This window comes from Acanthisitta chloris, unplaced genomic scaffold (assembly GCF_000695815.1).
Source record: "Acanthisitta chloris isolate BGI_N310 unplaced genomic scaffold, ASM69581v1 scaffold6964, whole genome shotgun sequence".
Taxonomy (NCBI): Eukaryota; Metazoa; Chordata; class Aves; order Passeriformes; family Acanthisittidae; genus Acanthisitta; species Acanthisitta chloris.
In genome coordinates this window covers 156335-170764 of record NW_008669791.1, presented here as the reverse complement: position 1 = coordinate 170764, position 14430 = coordinate 156335, and the positions used below count along the sequence as shown (strand labels likewise).

The following is a 14430-nucleotide window of genomic DNA, read 5'->3' as shown; positions in this document are numbered from 1 at the left end:
ACCAAGTTTGCAGCATCAGGAGCTCTGGGATGTGGGTGTACCCTGCAGCCTCTCGCTGCCTCTGGGCAGTGCCACTCCTGGCCAACCTCTCTGGGCCTGCTTATCTGCCTGGGCACAGCAGGAAGGGAGAAGCTGTAGGAGGAAGCGATTTCTCACGCGGCTTTGTACTTGCTTCTAATGAGATGTTGCTCGCTGGGCTCTGTTTTCCCACTTTTCCCTCCCAGCCAGGACGGTCTGTCGGCGTCGCGCTGCTCGGCACTGACCACACACATGCACACCCTGCACAGGGGGAAGCTCCAGTGACTTCCACAGGGAGGGAGCAAGTCACACACACTGCTGATGGACCAAGCCTCATGTTACAGTGAGCTGAAAGAGGCAAGAGAGCTGATTGCTTTCAAGCAAATAAAATCACCGAGGCTAGCAAATTAATTCCCTGAATTTTTACTTTCCTTCTGGCAATAGCTGGAGTTGTCTAGACAGGAAGATGCTTGCAATCAGTTTTAAAGATGCAGTTTTATACCTCCCAGGGGAGAAAGAGCTGAATTCCTGACAGGCAAAGCTCTGTCAGGATGAATGGGAAACAAATTACTTTTGTGGGCTCTAGGACGATCGGGGTCTGTATCGCACAGTTCTTACTGGGACTCCTCTAGGTGCCTGTAAGATTTGCAGATGCTGCTGCTTTTGCCTTGCAAAGCCCATCATTGTTTGCACAGAGGTTTTCAGTATGCAGCACCTGAACTATACATCCTCAAGAAAATTAGGCTCTGCAACCCATCAGTTAAAAAACCAAAGGCAGAAACTTCGATAGGAGTGGGAACCAATGTGTTGTGGCTAGTGAGTGGTGTTACTGTGCATTTGTGCCATCTGCAGAGCGAGGTTGGTAACCCCTGCAGCCAGGCAGGGAACAGGGACCTGGGGCTTCTCACTGTGCTTTGGCTGCTTGTCTCCTGTGGTACCCTGAAAATCACTGCCCCTCTCTGCCCTGGCTTCCCCATTAAGAATAACAAAGTTATTCTGCATATTTCCTGTGATTCTTCCCTTCCCTTGCTAATAATGCAGTTCTAGCTAAAATACAGTATTTAAACTCAAGTGAATATATCCAAGATTGAAAGATCTAAGTTTTGATGGTTGCACTAAATTCCCCCTGGTCATGCATATGTTGTGTCTATAGGTGACCACCTACAAGCATCTTTAAGGAATTTGCCTTTCTTTCACAGAATCCCAGAGTTCTGAATGGCAGCATTTCTGGCTCTGCTGTCAGTTTATCCCTCAGGTACCAGACAGCAGAAGGAAGCAGTGCTGCAGGTTCACTTGTGCACAGAGATTTGCTCCTCACAGCCAAGAGGACTCTGTTACAATCCCCCCAGGCAGAGGCAGTGCCTGCTGGGAGTGCAGGGTCTGGTTCACCTGAGCACAGGGGTGGGGGTGAATTGAGATGGGAATTTTAGACTCTGAGTGCTATGTGTTTGGAGCTGTGGTCTCAGTTTGGAAAAGACCTGAGTTTTGAAGTAGTGCAGGAGAAAAGTGTTGCACATGCCTGATGTGTGGTCTTGGCTGGGTAACTGAGCTGATACAGCTAAAGGCACATTGCTAATTTTTTGCATGCAGAATTACACATGTGCCTTCCTGCAAATGGCACTTGAATACCTCCCCCTCTCCCAGATTTGCCTGGTATTGATTGGTGGATGGAGTGCAGGATGAATGAATTTTATTTATGCAGAGGTGAGAGGATTTTAATCCTGCCACACATTTCCATTTTGTTTAGAAACCCCATCACAGCAGAAAACCAAACAAGAAAAGTCTCCTTGTTTTCTGAATGATGTTATTTGTTTATCTGCCAAAGTGCTTTGCATTTCCTCAGGTCACAGACCAGCCCATGTCTGGCTATGTTAATATTCTAAGAGCTAGGCAAAAGCAAAGTTTAAGAAAAATCTTTCAACTGAAAGAAATAGGATCTTAAAATCCCAAAATAGAGTATGGAAAGGTACACATCATGTCTGGCTTCTCTTTCCCCTTGTGGCAAATGTGACTCAAAGGAGTTGGGTTTTTTCCAGCTTGATCTGTATACAGTTTGGGGGAGTTTTATTGTGAATAGGTCACCTTATAATACACAAAAATATTTCCTCGCAGAGTTCTGAATTCATAAATCGTTCTCGATTCTCACTCTCTTGAAACTGAAATCCACATGATTTCGTTTTCTTCATGGAAAGAAGAGTGAAAAAGGGTGAAGCACCTTGGTGTGGGGCTGGTGCCCTGGGCTGGTCCTGCTGCAGCTCCTGTGGCTCATCTCCCTTCCCATGAGATGAGAAGAGCAGCACTGAAAAACAGGCTTTACAGCAGCTTGGTTGCTGCTACGGGAGGAAAAAATGAATTTCAGAGTTATTATTTAAAAACCATTTTAAGTCTTCACTTCTGAAGGTTTGTTTAAGGGTCAGATTTATTCCTCCTTTGCTTGGCCAAAGAAAAGATCAGCACAGTGGTTAAATGCTAAAGCAGCTGCCTTGCCTTGCACAGTGGAGGTGAGTGTTTATTGACAGTAACAGTCTTTCATAGCTCAGCTTTGGGGAGAGACATGTACCTGAAACGTAGCTTTAATGTGTTCTTTCATTCTGGCTCACAATGAATTTTTCTCTATAAATGCAGCAGGAAATATTAACTCTTTTGTGTCCCTGCAAAGCAAGGTTAGCAGCTCTGTTCCCCTTACACAGGTACAGGGAGAGGTTGTGTGATGTGGCTGAAGCTGTGGAGTAAATTGGTAGCAGAGCTGGGTGTAAAACTCTGATTTTAAAGTTCCTGGTGCATTTCTGTGGGTTGTCTATTTTATTTTTTTTTTTTGTTCCTAAGTCATCCTCATGTGTTCTTAGCAGGTGAAAAGTAGTTAGAAATGCTTATGGTAAATAGCCTTGAAAATGCAACCAGTTGACTCAAGATGAGGACACTGCCGGTCAAATGGGAATACTTGGCTCTTTTACATATGTTTGTCTCTTTGTACTTGCCATTTTGTAATGCTATTTTGATTTTACAGTGGTGTTGTCCCAAAGCATTGCCATAATATCATAAATTACCAAAAAGTGGTGTTACTTCCTTTCACTGATCAGACAGTTTATGTAAAATCTGCTCCTGTGGAGGACCAGAACACCTTTTACTGTGTGTTTTGTACCCCTCAGCCAGCAGATAATACCAACACTGCCATGTGAGCAGGCAGTCAATTCCTCTCTTCTTTAAGCTGTATACACTAATACCACAGACACACACATTAGGGGATGACCATGAGCAGTTTTGCCTTGGGAACTAGTTCTATACATGAGCAAACACCACTTAAAATTGCTTTTAAAGGTGGCCAGTATTAAAAGCCATGTATATAACCAGGTCTGTTCCAGCTGCTACTGACTGTGCTCACTGGGGGCAGATTTCCTTTTGTAATTTATTAGCTGTTTTCCTCCGTTTCAGTCTCCCACCTATAACTCTGGGATTTTGCTCTGCCAGGACAGAGGGTGAGCAAAAGCTGCTTTGCTGTCACTGCAATAACCATTCCAGTCCAAAGGATCCTCTCCTCGTTGTGGCTGGATCCACAAAGAATTACTCTGTCAGGCAGGACAATAAACATGCTCAGTACTTAAAAACTGCTCTTCCCCTTCCCCTCATGAAGACAAGATGGCTTTTGGTGATACAATGGCTTTTCATTGAAGGCCAGGAAATGTTGGATTTTGAAAGAGCCATACTTGGGGTGAATTTCCGTCCGACTCCCAGAGGCCCTGAGCTGTGAGCCTCCATGGATAAACAGGGGGTGATTCCTACACTCATGCCTGTTCCCTGTAGACCTACCATTAGGCCTCTGTTGCCTTTAATCTCCTCTACACTCTACATTTCTAAATCTCCCCATGGCTGCCATCGTATTTATCACATTCTTGGCAGCCTTGCTTCCCCAGTGCCAACCCCTGTGCGTGGAGTCCAGCTCCACTCCTCCTCCACCTCTCTCCCAGAGCCAACTGACATGTTTGCACAAAGCCTTGTACCCTGTTTTCCCTCCCCACCATCTCCCAAAGCGCTCCTGCGAGTGAGTTATCGGAGGTGTTGGCGCTGAGCTGGGCTGGGTTTGTAATTCTCTCTTGCACAACCCTTACTTAAGGCCTGTTGCCTTCAATGGAGCTATTCATGCAAGTGGAGGCTGCACATTTGGGCCCTTGGGTTGTAGGGTCTCTGGGGCATAGACCCTGTCTTTGTGTGCCTCGAAAATATGTGCTAAATGAGTAATGATGGCTCAGATGAGTGAGTGTCGCTTTACATTTGCCATACTGAAGGAAGGTTGCCAGGATTGCATTGATGCTGCATGTGGTCCCTTCCAGGGGGGAATTAATCCTTCTATGCAAAGATACCTCCTGCTGACTGGTGAAAAGAGAGAAGAAAAAAAAACCCTGGTTTGGCCATGAATACCATTAGCTTAATCTTCCTTTTCTCTGATCTTCCAGTACTATTTGCTTTGTATGGCTTCATCAAGGTTTTTGTATGTGAACAGAATAATTGAAAACAAATTTAGCATGTCTCAGACCATAAAGTTCCCTTTCAGCTAGATCCCTGGCTATGTGGTAGATAAATGTCTGGTTCTCATTTTTGGTTATGTGAGAAATTTAGAATGGTTTGATTTGTAATTTTGAATGTTAATAAGGAAGGAGAAATGTCCTTGTGTCCTGGCCTGTGGAGGCATTCTGGCTTTCCTGCACAAATGCTGTTTATATGAATGCTAATTAGTACAGAGGAGTCTGTTTGTGTCCTTGTACCCAAGAGGCACCACTCTTTAAGGTCAACTAAGACCTTGTGCTGACCAAAAATGCCATCTCTACCTGTAGAGGCAATATTTGAATGCAGTGCAAGAGGAACGACTGAAGGTGAAGCAACAACTGGTGTTCAACAACATCACCTTCAGGTGTTGCTGAACCAACAATCAGTGCTGGAGAGACATATCTGTCTATGTATCTGTAGATGTGTTTGGTTCCCTGACATGAAGGCACTGCAAGCCCTGTGTGTGCTAACAGATTTTTAATGTCTTTCCAGCTTCATGGTTACATGGAGAACAAACCCTTGGGCCTGCAGATCTTCATCGGGACAGCGGATGAACGGATACTCAAGCCTCATGCTTTCTACCAAGTCCATCGCATCACGGGCAAAACTGTCACCACCACCAGCTACGAAAAAATCATTGGCAACACCAAAGTTTTAGAGATTCCCCTGGAACCCAAAAACAACATGAAAGCAACGTAAGTAGATTTTGGTTTATCAGCAAATTTGGGGTAGATTCAATGGGCAGGTGAAGTTCCTTCTCTTTGGGAAGGAGTCACTGAGATGAATAATGATGCCTGTTCTGGAGGGACTTCCCTTTCCAATGCACTGTGACAAGAGATGAGTGTAAGACCCACTTTACAGAACCAGGAGCAGCAGTTGCAAACACCTGGGTTAAAGCTGCTTAGAGAGTTACCATTCATCAGCTGACCATGCAGGCACTTTTGTTCTGTACTCCCATTGCTGCAGCAACTGTATTGTAATGGAATAGTTTGGGCTGGAAGGACCTTAAATATCATCTTGTTCCACCCCTGCCCTGGGCAGGGACACCTTGTACCAGCCCAGGTTGCTCCAAGCCCCATCCAACCTGGCCTGGAACACTCCCAGGGATGGAGCAGCCACAGCTGCTCTGGGCAACCTGTGCCAGTGTCTCACCACACTATAAACATCTGTCGTCTTCAGAGTCAGAATGGTTTGTAGTGCACTGAGCAAAACAAGACTTGACACTCAAGTCCTTATGCTGCAGGGACACAGTGAGCAGCAGGAGCAGCAGCCAGTGGAGGGAAGGTGTATGATTTGTTTTACAGCATTTAATGGAGTAGGAAACATCTCTCTGAACTCAGCCAAGTACTCTGGCCATGAAATTGCTCTCTCCTGGTGTAATAGGCTGACAGAAATGCAAGTACAGGCACATCTTGTATGTATTACTCCTTCCAGTTTTATGGAGGCAGAGGGATGAAGTGGGCACCAGGCAGAAACTGCAGGCTTGAATGTGTGCCAGGCAGCATGAGAGTGATTGCTCTGCAGAGGAAGAGCTGTATCTCCAGCCTTCAGAGGACACTGACAAAATTGGCAGGGCAGTTAGATTTTTTAAGCCCTCCTACTTCATCACAAAATCCACATTTTTTCTTGAGATTTTTTTCAGGCAATATACCTCACTGCTAACAAGGAACCCTGGAGTAATAAACCCCTGCACATGTGCAGTGGTGAAGAACAGTGTGGGTGTAGGAAATGGCTTGGGGTTTATGCCTCCCCAAATGGGATTTTAATTCATAGCAAAAGAAGAGAAATGATGTGTCTTTAGAACTGATAGCAAAATGGGTTGGCAGTGCCTGTTTAATAACACTGCTCACTGCACCCTCTGAGGACTTGCTGGGCTGAAGATCTCAGACTCTGTAAAGATTGTCATATTCTCCTGATGTAGACAGACATGTTTGAATGGGAACTCCTGAAAAACAAGCGTGTACTTACCCCAATATTAAGTTGCAGTGCTGATTTAAGCAATCCAAATCCTTTTGATTTGATGGCTCAGCTCCATCGTGCTGCCTCACCCTCCCTTTGTGCAGGGATGCAGTGGATGGGAGCAGAGAACCATTTTCTGCTCTATCTTGGCTGGGAACAACATCCCAGGGCTTTGGAGGATGACATGGTGACCTGTGCCTGGGCTGCAGAGCTGTTCTAGCAGTAGCCCCTACCCTGTCCAAAAGGAGAAGAGAGCAGCTTGGCTCCTGCTTTGGAGCTGCATTCCATGCTTGCATTACATCCCATGGGGGAACACGCCTGGATGGTGTCTGCAATTAGCTGGTTTGGCTGCTAGGATTCCCTGTGGAGCTGAACTGGTGTACCCACGTGCAGGCAAGAGCTGCTGTGCAGTGCCTGGGCTGTCTCAGGGCTGGTGGTGCAGGCTCTCGTGCTCTCTAGCTCACAGAGGGCTGTGGCATGGCTCAGTTACTGCCTACCCCGCTGTGCCCTCCTCCTCCTGGCTCCCTCTCCTGCCCTGGGGTGGGCTCTGCCATCTGCACTCCCGTGGTTAGCCCTGGAGGGAAATAAGACTCAGGATTATAATGTTACCAGGGTGACTTCTGCTGTCACCAGAGAACGGGGTGGGGTCCAGCAGCATCCCTCATGTGCTGTGTGCCTGGGATTTATTCCCCTGTAGCTTCTGACATGGCAATAGCCAGATCCTTAACAGAGCCAATATTTGGAGCCGCTTTTAGTCTAGGGCAAAACAGCTTAATCCTCCTGCCTGTCACCTGTCACTGAGCAGTTTGAGAGCAGAAAGGTTCAGCTGTGTGTGTGTGTGTGCTTGGCAGCATTGACTGCGCAGGGATCCTGAAGCTGAGGAACGCGGACATCGAGCTGCGCAAGGGAGAGACAGACATCGGCCGGAAGAACACGCGCGTGCGCCTCGTCTTCCGCGTGCACATCCCCGAGCCCAGCGGCAGGATCGTCTCCCTGCAGGCAGCATCCAACCCCATCGAGTGCTGTGAGTATCCTCAGGCTGCCTTCAGTCTCCTGCAGTCAGCCCTGGGGAGGCCACACCTTGAGTGCTGTGCTCAGCTCTGTGCCCCTCAGCTCAGGAGGGACATTGAGGGGCTGGAGCAGGTCCAGAGCAGAGCAACGAGGCTGGTGAAGGGACTGGAGCACAAGTGCCATGAGGAGAGGCTGAGGGAGCTGGGGGTGTTCAGCCTGGAGAAGAGGAGGCTCAGGGGAGACCTTAGCACCCTCTGCAACTCCCTGACAGGAGGTTGGAGTCAGGTGGGGGTTGGTCTCTGCTCCCAGGCAACCAGCAGCAGGACAAGAGGGCACAGACTCAAGCTCTGCCAGGGGAGGGTTAGGTTGGATATTAGGAAGAGATTTTTTAGGGAGAGAGTGCTCAGGCATTGGAATGTGCTGCCCAGGGAGGTGGTGGATTCACCATCCCTGGAGGGTTTCAAGCTGAGACTGGATGTGGCACTCAGTGCCATGGTCTAGTGACCATGGTAGGGTTGGACTGGATCTTTGAGGTCTCTTCCAACCAGGTTGATTCTATGATTCTTCTCCTGCCACAGGGATCAGCTTGTCCCTCTGCTCCAGGCTGGCACTGAGTGGGGAATAACCCACCGTGCTCTGCTCTTCTGTGCTGGCTGCGTCAGCGTTAGGCCACCGATGGCTCTTACCTATGGGCACTCCAGGTGCTTACAGCTTGTGAGGACAGCAAGGGGTGGGGGGGCTTGGGCAGAGTTTGTTTGTTAGTGTGCTGCTGCTGGATCCCTCTGGCTCCAGGTGTTTTCTGGGCAAGGGGAGCAGTGTGGGGTGTGTGGGGCATGTCCACCTAATCCCTGTGTGTGCACGAGCATCAGCTGAGTGGACCCACAGTCAGAACTTGTTACCCACAAGCTGACAGAAGTTTGGAGGTTTGAATCAGACCTGGGCCAGATCCTAGTGCTGTGGCCAGTCCTGTCTGTGAGGGAGTGACCACAGCCCTTTGCTACAGCTGGAATGGAGGGACAGGTTTGAATTTGAGGCTCAGGTTGGTTATTGTTTCTTCTAGCTCCCCATGCTAAGGAGTGCACAGCTCAGGAGGCTGAAGCAGGGAAAGCACAGGTTGTTCTGGCATTCCCCTGAAGGACAGAAGAAAACTGAGTTTTGATTTCTGCAGTGCAAATCCTATAAGTGTGTAAGCTGAGAAACCTGCACCTCCCACTCCTTTTAACATACTGGATCCTGAGAAAGAGAGGTGCCCCTCGTGTCACAGTCATTTCTGGACGGGCTCCACCCACTTTGCTGCTTCATGTGCATCCTGTGATGCTTTTTGTTGGTAAATGGTGCCTTTTTGGCGGTTTGGGGATTTCACAAAGACATAATGAACAGTTTTCCTCTGCCTTTGATGGATGACTCACCCCTTTAGCAGAACCTGTCTTGCCATAAGTCACATGAGGAAAATCATTGAAGAGTTTCTTATATGTGAGTTTTATTTATTGTGTTGCAAGCTTTATTTAAAAAATGACTGCTTAGAATGAGAGAGGAGCCAGTTTTGGATGGGAGATCAAATTGTGGGAGCTGAATTATTGATGGCAGCTTTTTAAAAACCAGTAGAAATGAATAACCAAGGCAAGGCTGAGGAGAGGATGATGGATATGTAAGACCTCTTGGCAATGTTTATGAGGAGATACCAACTGTCAGAGCATTTTAGCAGCTGGTGAAGTCTCTGGGCACCCTGATGGGGAAGGGAGAGTGGTGGGAGTAGCCACCACCTTTCTGCATAGGAAACAGTCACGTTCCTTTATGGGACCAGATGGCTGAAACAATAGTAGCCTCCACCCCAAACGTGTCCCTGCTGAAACAAAGGCCCATTTGCTAAAGGAAACGTTCAGCAAACTGCAGCTCCTGTGGGTAGGAAGGGAATTGTGGCAAAGGATCACCTGGCTTGGTTAAGATGTCTAGGCATTTACTCTGAGATGTCTTTGCATTGATGAGTCTTAGGAGCATAAAAAAGCTAAGAGTGGAAGTACCAGTATAAGTGGCTTATTTTTAGGTTTTTTTTTTTAATAACTAAAGTATTACAATGTTGACTGCCCAGCAGACAGCAAAGCTTCTATAAGAAAAAAATGTATTTGTTCCCCAACTTTTATTTTTGGATATTTGGGCAAGTTGGAGAGATATGTTAAGGACTGTGCTTTTCTGAACTGGTGGAAGAGGGTATAAAGTGATCTGGAGTAATAAACCCCTTCCATGTAGTGTGTTTGTTGCCTATTTAGCTCTGGTTTTGCATTTCAGTAGCACTTCCTGATGTCAGCCCATTTCTGGGAAGGTGGTTACAAACATCAGTTGGCTCAGGCAGCGTTAGTAATGCAGGCTGAGCCTCACTGGAGATGGTAATCTCAGCCTCTCCCAGGCAATCTGCACATGTTGCAGAGCTCAGCCAGCCTCAGGTGAGCTCAGGGGTCCTGCCAAGAAGGGACACTGGGGCTGTGTGACATTTTCTCCTTGTCCCACCCTTGTGTGCTGCTGGGATTCTCTTTTCTTTAGCTTTGCTTTTCAAGTTGGTTTATTTTGCCGTGGCCACCTGAGAGCACTTCTCCCCAGGGATGCTGCTGTAAGATCTCTCCTGTCTGGTAGCAGTTAATCACATCCCACCAGGGAAGCCTGAGTAAGCAGCAGCTCAGAGAGAACTGGCTATTTCCCCACCAGAGAGGCTCTCCCGAGAGCACTGTTGCTACCAACAGCATATCTGAGTGCTCTCCTCAGCAGAAGCTGATCCCAGGGAAGAACTCCCACCAGTGTCAGCAGATCATTAGCTGCAATGAAGCAAGAACTGTGAACTATCTGCTTTTCACGGGGTGATTGGGTTCCACCTCATCTGTGTCACATTCAGCGCTTGACAGATTTTAGGAGGGGATTTCACAGGTTCAAAGCATCATCCGGAGCAAGTTCCTCCCCAGGCAGCTATGTGGGAGGACCAAGGAGGTGATATGTTGCTAAATGATCAGTTGTGCCTTAACACAGACCTCGCATCCAGACAAGCCTTGCACGTTCTGCAACTTGCAGCATTTTTTTTCCTCTTGCCTGTTGATTCATTCTGAAGCCACAGAGGAAGCAAAAGCATTTGAAATCCCTCTGATAATTGTAGCAACAGGCCATCACTTAGCTAGGTGTAAGAAGCCATTGTCTTGAGGGTGTGGTACTGGAAAGGTGAGAAAAATCCCTTCTCCTGGATGTTGGTCCATGCTGAGCTGATGACATGGCAGGAAGCCCCACAGGTGCCACTCGAGGTGTCCCTGGGCAGTGGGTCAGTGCCTGGCCTGGCTCCCTGCTGCTCACACCTCAGTGCTGTGATCACACTGCAGCTCTGTGTGCCCCAGTGGCCATCCCTGCTGGAGGTCAGTGGTTTGAGCATCAGCCACCTGAGGCAGGTGAGCTGCCCCTGGGCCAGGCAGGGCTGCCACAGAGCTGAGCACAGGGTCACAGCAGGTGGAGACATCACAGGGTGACGGTTACTGAGTTCCCTTGGCCCTGCAAAGACAGCTCTAATAGCAACAAACCTCTTGGCAAGTCGCCCACGGAGGGGTTTGACCGTTAGTTTCAAACCATGGAGGCAATTTCTGTAAGAGTAGATCCATTCCTTTGCTTTGGTTTGCCTTTCACCATGAGTTGGAGCTCATTTCTTGGTGAGGGAGTTGAGTGGTCTCTGGTGTTAAAGGAGTTTTTGACACTAGGCTCCTTGTCCATCAGACAGATTTATGGGCACAGATCAATCATGATATCTAGCAGCTTGAGCTAGGTGCCTCAGCACCTGGAGTTGTGTTTCTGCTCCTCATCTGAAGCATACAAGGAGCAGAGCAGGAGCAGGATATTCTCTGGGAGCTCTGAGGGAGTTCAGAGTAGCCACATAAGCACCTGTAGGGCAGATTGTTTTGCTCCATGCTGTCAGCAACCAAGAGCTGCTTCGTGCAAGTGTCTGCAAGATGTATATGGGATCCTTAGGAGTATCCTCCACACTGTGTCCCAGCTTTTATTCTAACAGATTCTGGTTAAACCTTTCCAAAGTCACAGTTCTGGTTTGGTGTAATACACGTTTGCTGATACTAAGCTATGCCCATGAATCCCTTAAAATACAAACCATTGCACTTGGCACGAGAGGAGGAGACTCAAATCTTGTTCTTATAATAGATATTCCAAGGTGGTAAAAAAAGCAAAACAAACAAAACGTAATGCTAAAGAACTGTTTGTCCATCTAAGGCATTTAAATAGTTTCTATTATTGACCGTATTTTGTTCCACTAAATTGGGTCAAATATCTTATTTCCTTTTAATCAATTTCCCTGGAAGTTTCCTTTATTTTTCTCTCCTTCTAGTAGATTTTCCCATAATATTAGACAATCTGAGCCTATGATTTGTGACACATTAATAAGTACAGAGGAAAGAGCTAGTCATGTAGAAGAATGTTGTCTTGGCAGGGCAGGGAGTCTTTTCCTCGGCCGGGAGCTGTGCTGGTTGGAACACAGCAGCAGGCAAGAAGGAGCCCTCGTTTAGTCAGATAGAAAAGTAGAAACAAATGGTCTCTTTGCACTTGGGAGATACCTATTTGCAAGTTTAACCATAACCATGATGGTTATGGCAGCAGCCTGGTTTCCATTTGAAGTCAATTAAGTTTTCCCCCTTTCATTTGAACTTCAAGGCAGTCACGCAGTTGGCTGTAAACACAGCTGACACAGGAACTGCTGCTTTCTCTGCAGAGAACGTTTTCTGTCCCTTCAAGCACAGAATGTAAAAGCTAATTCTGACAACATTTGCCACGTTTAATGTGCAACCAAAATATTTTAGTCTTTCAAGCCTGAGTCAGAGCGAAGGGAGATGCCTGCCCTGCGTGCAGTCTTGCTCTGAGGATAAACTCCTGTTTGCTCCTGCCTTTGCAGTCCTGCTGTTGGTTAAAGCAAGTGCCCCAGCACATTGCACAGAGCATGGACTTCTGAGCATAACTTCAGCTCAGCAGATCTCCTCCACAAGGGATTAAAGGGGAATGCTGTGCATACCCACAGAGATGATTGACGGAGAAGTGAACCGAGGCCATGGTTTTCCTGTCATTAATCACACGCTGGTTTGGTGAGCTGGCTGCAGTTCATAGAAAGTATCATACTTATCTGACACTGCTGCCATGGGCGCCTGTCACTCCTCCTTTGTGAGGGCATCGTAAATTATGTGCAAGGAAGGAGGTGGAGAAAAGTCCTCTATTTCTGGTGCTTTTTGCTTGGATGGCTCTGCACAAACTGCTGATTAAGTCTTGCTGGCAACAAATTGGAAACTGTTGTCATTCATAGTGGGTACTTCTTTTCATAGCATTTAGACCACATTTGCAAGGTCTCCCATCTAATCATGAGCATCAGAAATTTGCTTTATTTACTTGATTCTTAAGTCTTCCATTACTCCATACTCCAAATGATCCCATCCCTCTGATGGCTGCTCTCTAGGGTGCCTTGCTCATGTCCACCTGCCTACTAGAGACGTCTCCTGCCCTTGGTCCTCCTGTGGCTCCCATCCTACAACTTCCCAGCCTTTGCCTCTCCTCTCTCTGGAGAGCTGGGGGTGCCTTGGTGTGTGGCAGATGGGATCAAAGCCTCTCACAACAGTAATATGTTGGATAAGCATTGGGCACAGGAGCTCTGCTCCTATCAATCCTACCACAGGCAGCTCATGGTAAATAAACACAGTGTGACAGGAGGAATGAAATATTTACTTTGGCTCATTGAGGTTTGCACTGAGGTGGAAGAATTAATCCCATAACAAATTACACCTCAGCTATTGCTTCTAGGAGTTGGGTTTTCTTTGAGCACCAGACACCCAACTCTGTCTGCTCCTCTGAAATCCAACAGAAATCAGTGGCTGGAGCCAAGAGACTTGGGGGGCTTGGAAAGACATGTCAGGAGTGGTGAGTCACAGCTGGGACTCCCTAGGGAGCACGTTAGGGAATACAACCGAGATCGTTGTTTGTAACCTGCTGGTAGCAATGGGCAACACTCTTGTGGGGGAGATTTGGAGGCACAATAGACTTATCTAGGTAATCAGTTGTCTCAAAACATCCCTTTTTTCTTTCTCCTAAAACTCAAGTGTCCTGTCTGCTGAAAAAAGAAAGTTACGGATGCTGTGGGCAGGTGGGAAGCAAGAAACACCTTTACCTGCCTTGGCACACTTCTTTCAGTCAACCTCCAGGCTTGTGCACCCCATGTGAAGCTGTGGGCAGGGGCAGCAGCACAGGGACTGCTTCCCTGCAAGCTGAGCTCAGTGGAGGTGGTGCAGGCTCCAAGACAGCAGCTCCCTTTCTCGTGTCACTGCTTGCTTTGTATTTCTTGGCACTGTGTATCCATGACATATTGATTTGCAAACAGTCAAATAAAATAGAAAAATAATGTCCCCTGTTAATAGGTTGACACACTGCTCCAGGCCAAGTGTGAGTATTTCTATAGCATTTGCTTTGCTGCCTTATGTCAGTAACTGTTGCTATTGAAAGTAAACACCCCAACTGGTTAAATCAACAGTGTTTTGTTTATTCAGAGCTCATAAACTCCAGTAGCTGTAGGTCACTTTATGAAGTGCCAACCCCTGGGGGAAAAGAAGGAATAGTGTGAAATTATTGCATGCAGTCCACCCATCATGAGCCTTAGAGGAAGGGGATTTATTGGCAATTAATATTTCTTGCAGAGGCAAAAAAGTAATCCTATTGAGGTAGTTCCACACTGAACCTTGAACCTCCATCCTGGTGGAAATGGGGAATGGGGAGAAATCTTCTGAAAGGCTTGAGTTGAAAGAAGAGACCTTGGAAAATGAAAAGTGGTTTTTTTCTTGAGAAAGGGTTTGCAAATCACCTAACGGGAGGAGACGGAGACAACTGCCGGCG

General features: G+C 47.3%; 1 protein-coding gene across 1 annotated transcript in view; it reads left to right on the top strand.

Annotated features, from left to right (window-relative positions):
* Positions 1-5055: 5055 nt before the first annotated feature.
* The window catches only part of NFATC2 (nuclear factor of activated T-cells, cytoplasmic, calcineurin-dependent 2), a gene marked incomplete at its 3' end in the record, with an annotated part of 26896 nt that continues 17521 nt past the window's right edge, over positions 5056-14430 (top strand). The window contains exons 1-2 of the mRNA XM_009073440.1: positions 5056-5255; positions 7371-7543. Coding sequence (XP_009071688.1) covers positions 5065-5255; positions 7371-7543 — 364 coding nt within the window. The remainder of the gene's footprint in view (positions 5256-7370; positions 7544-14430) is intronic.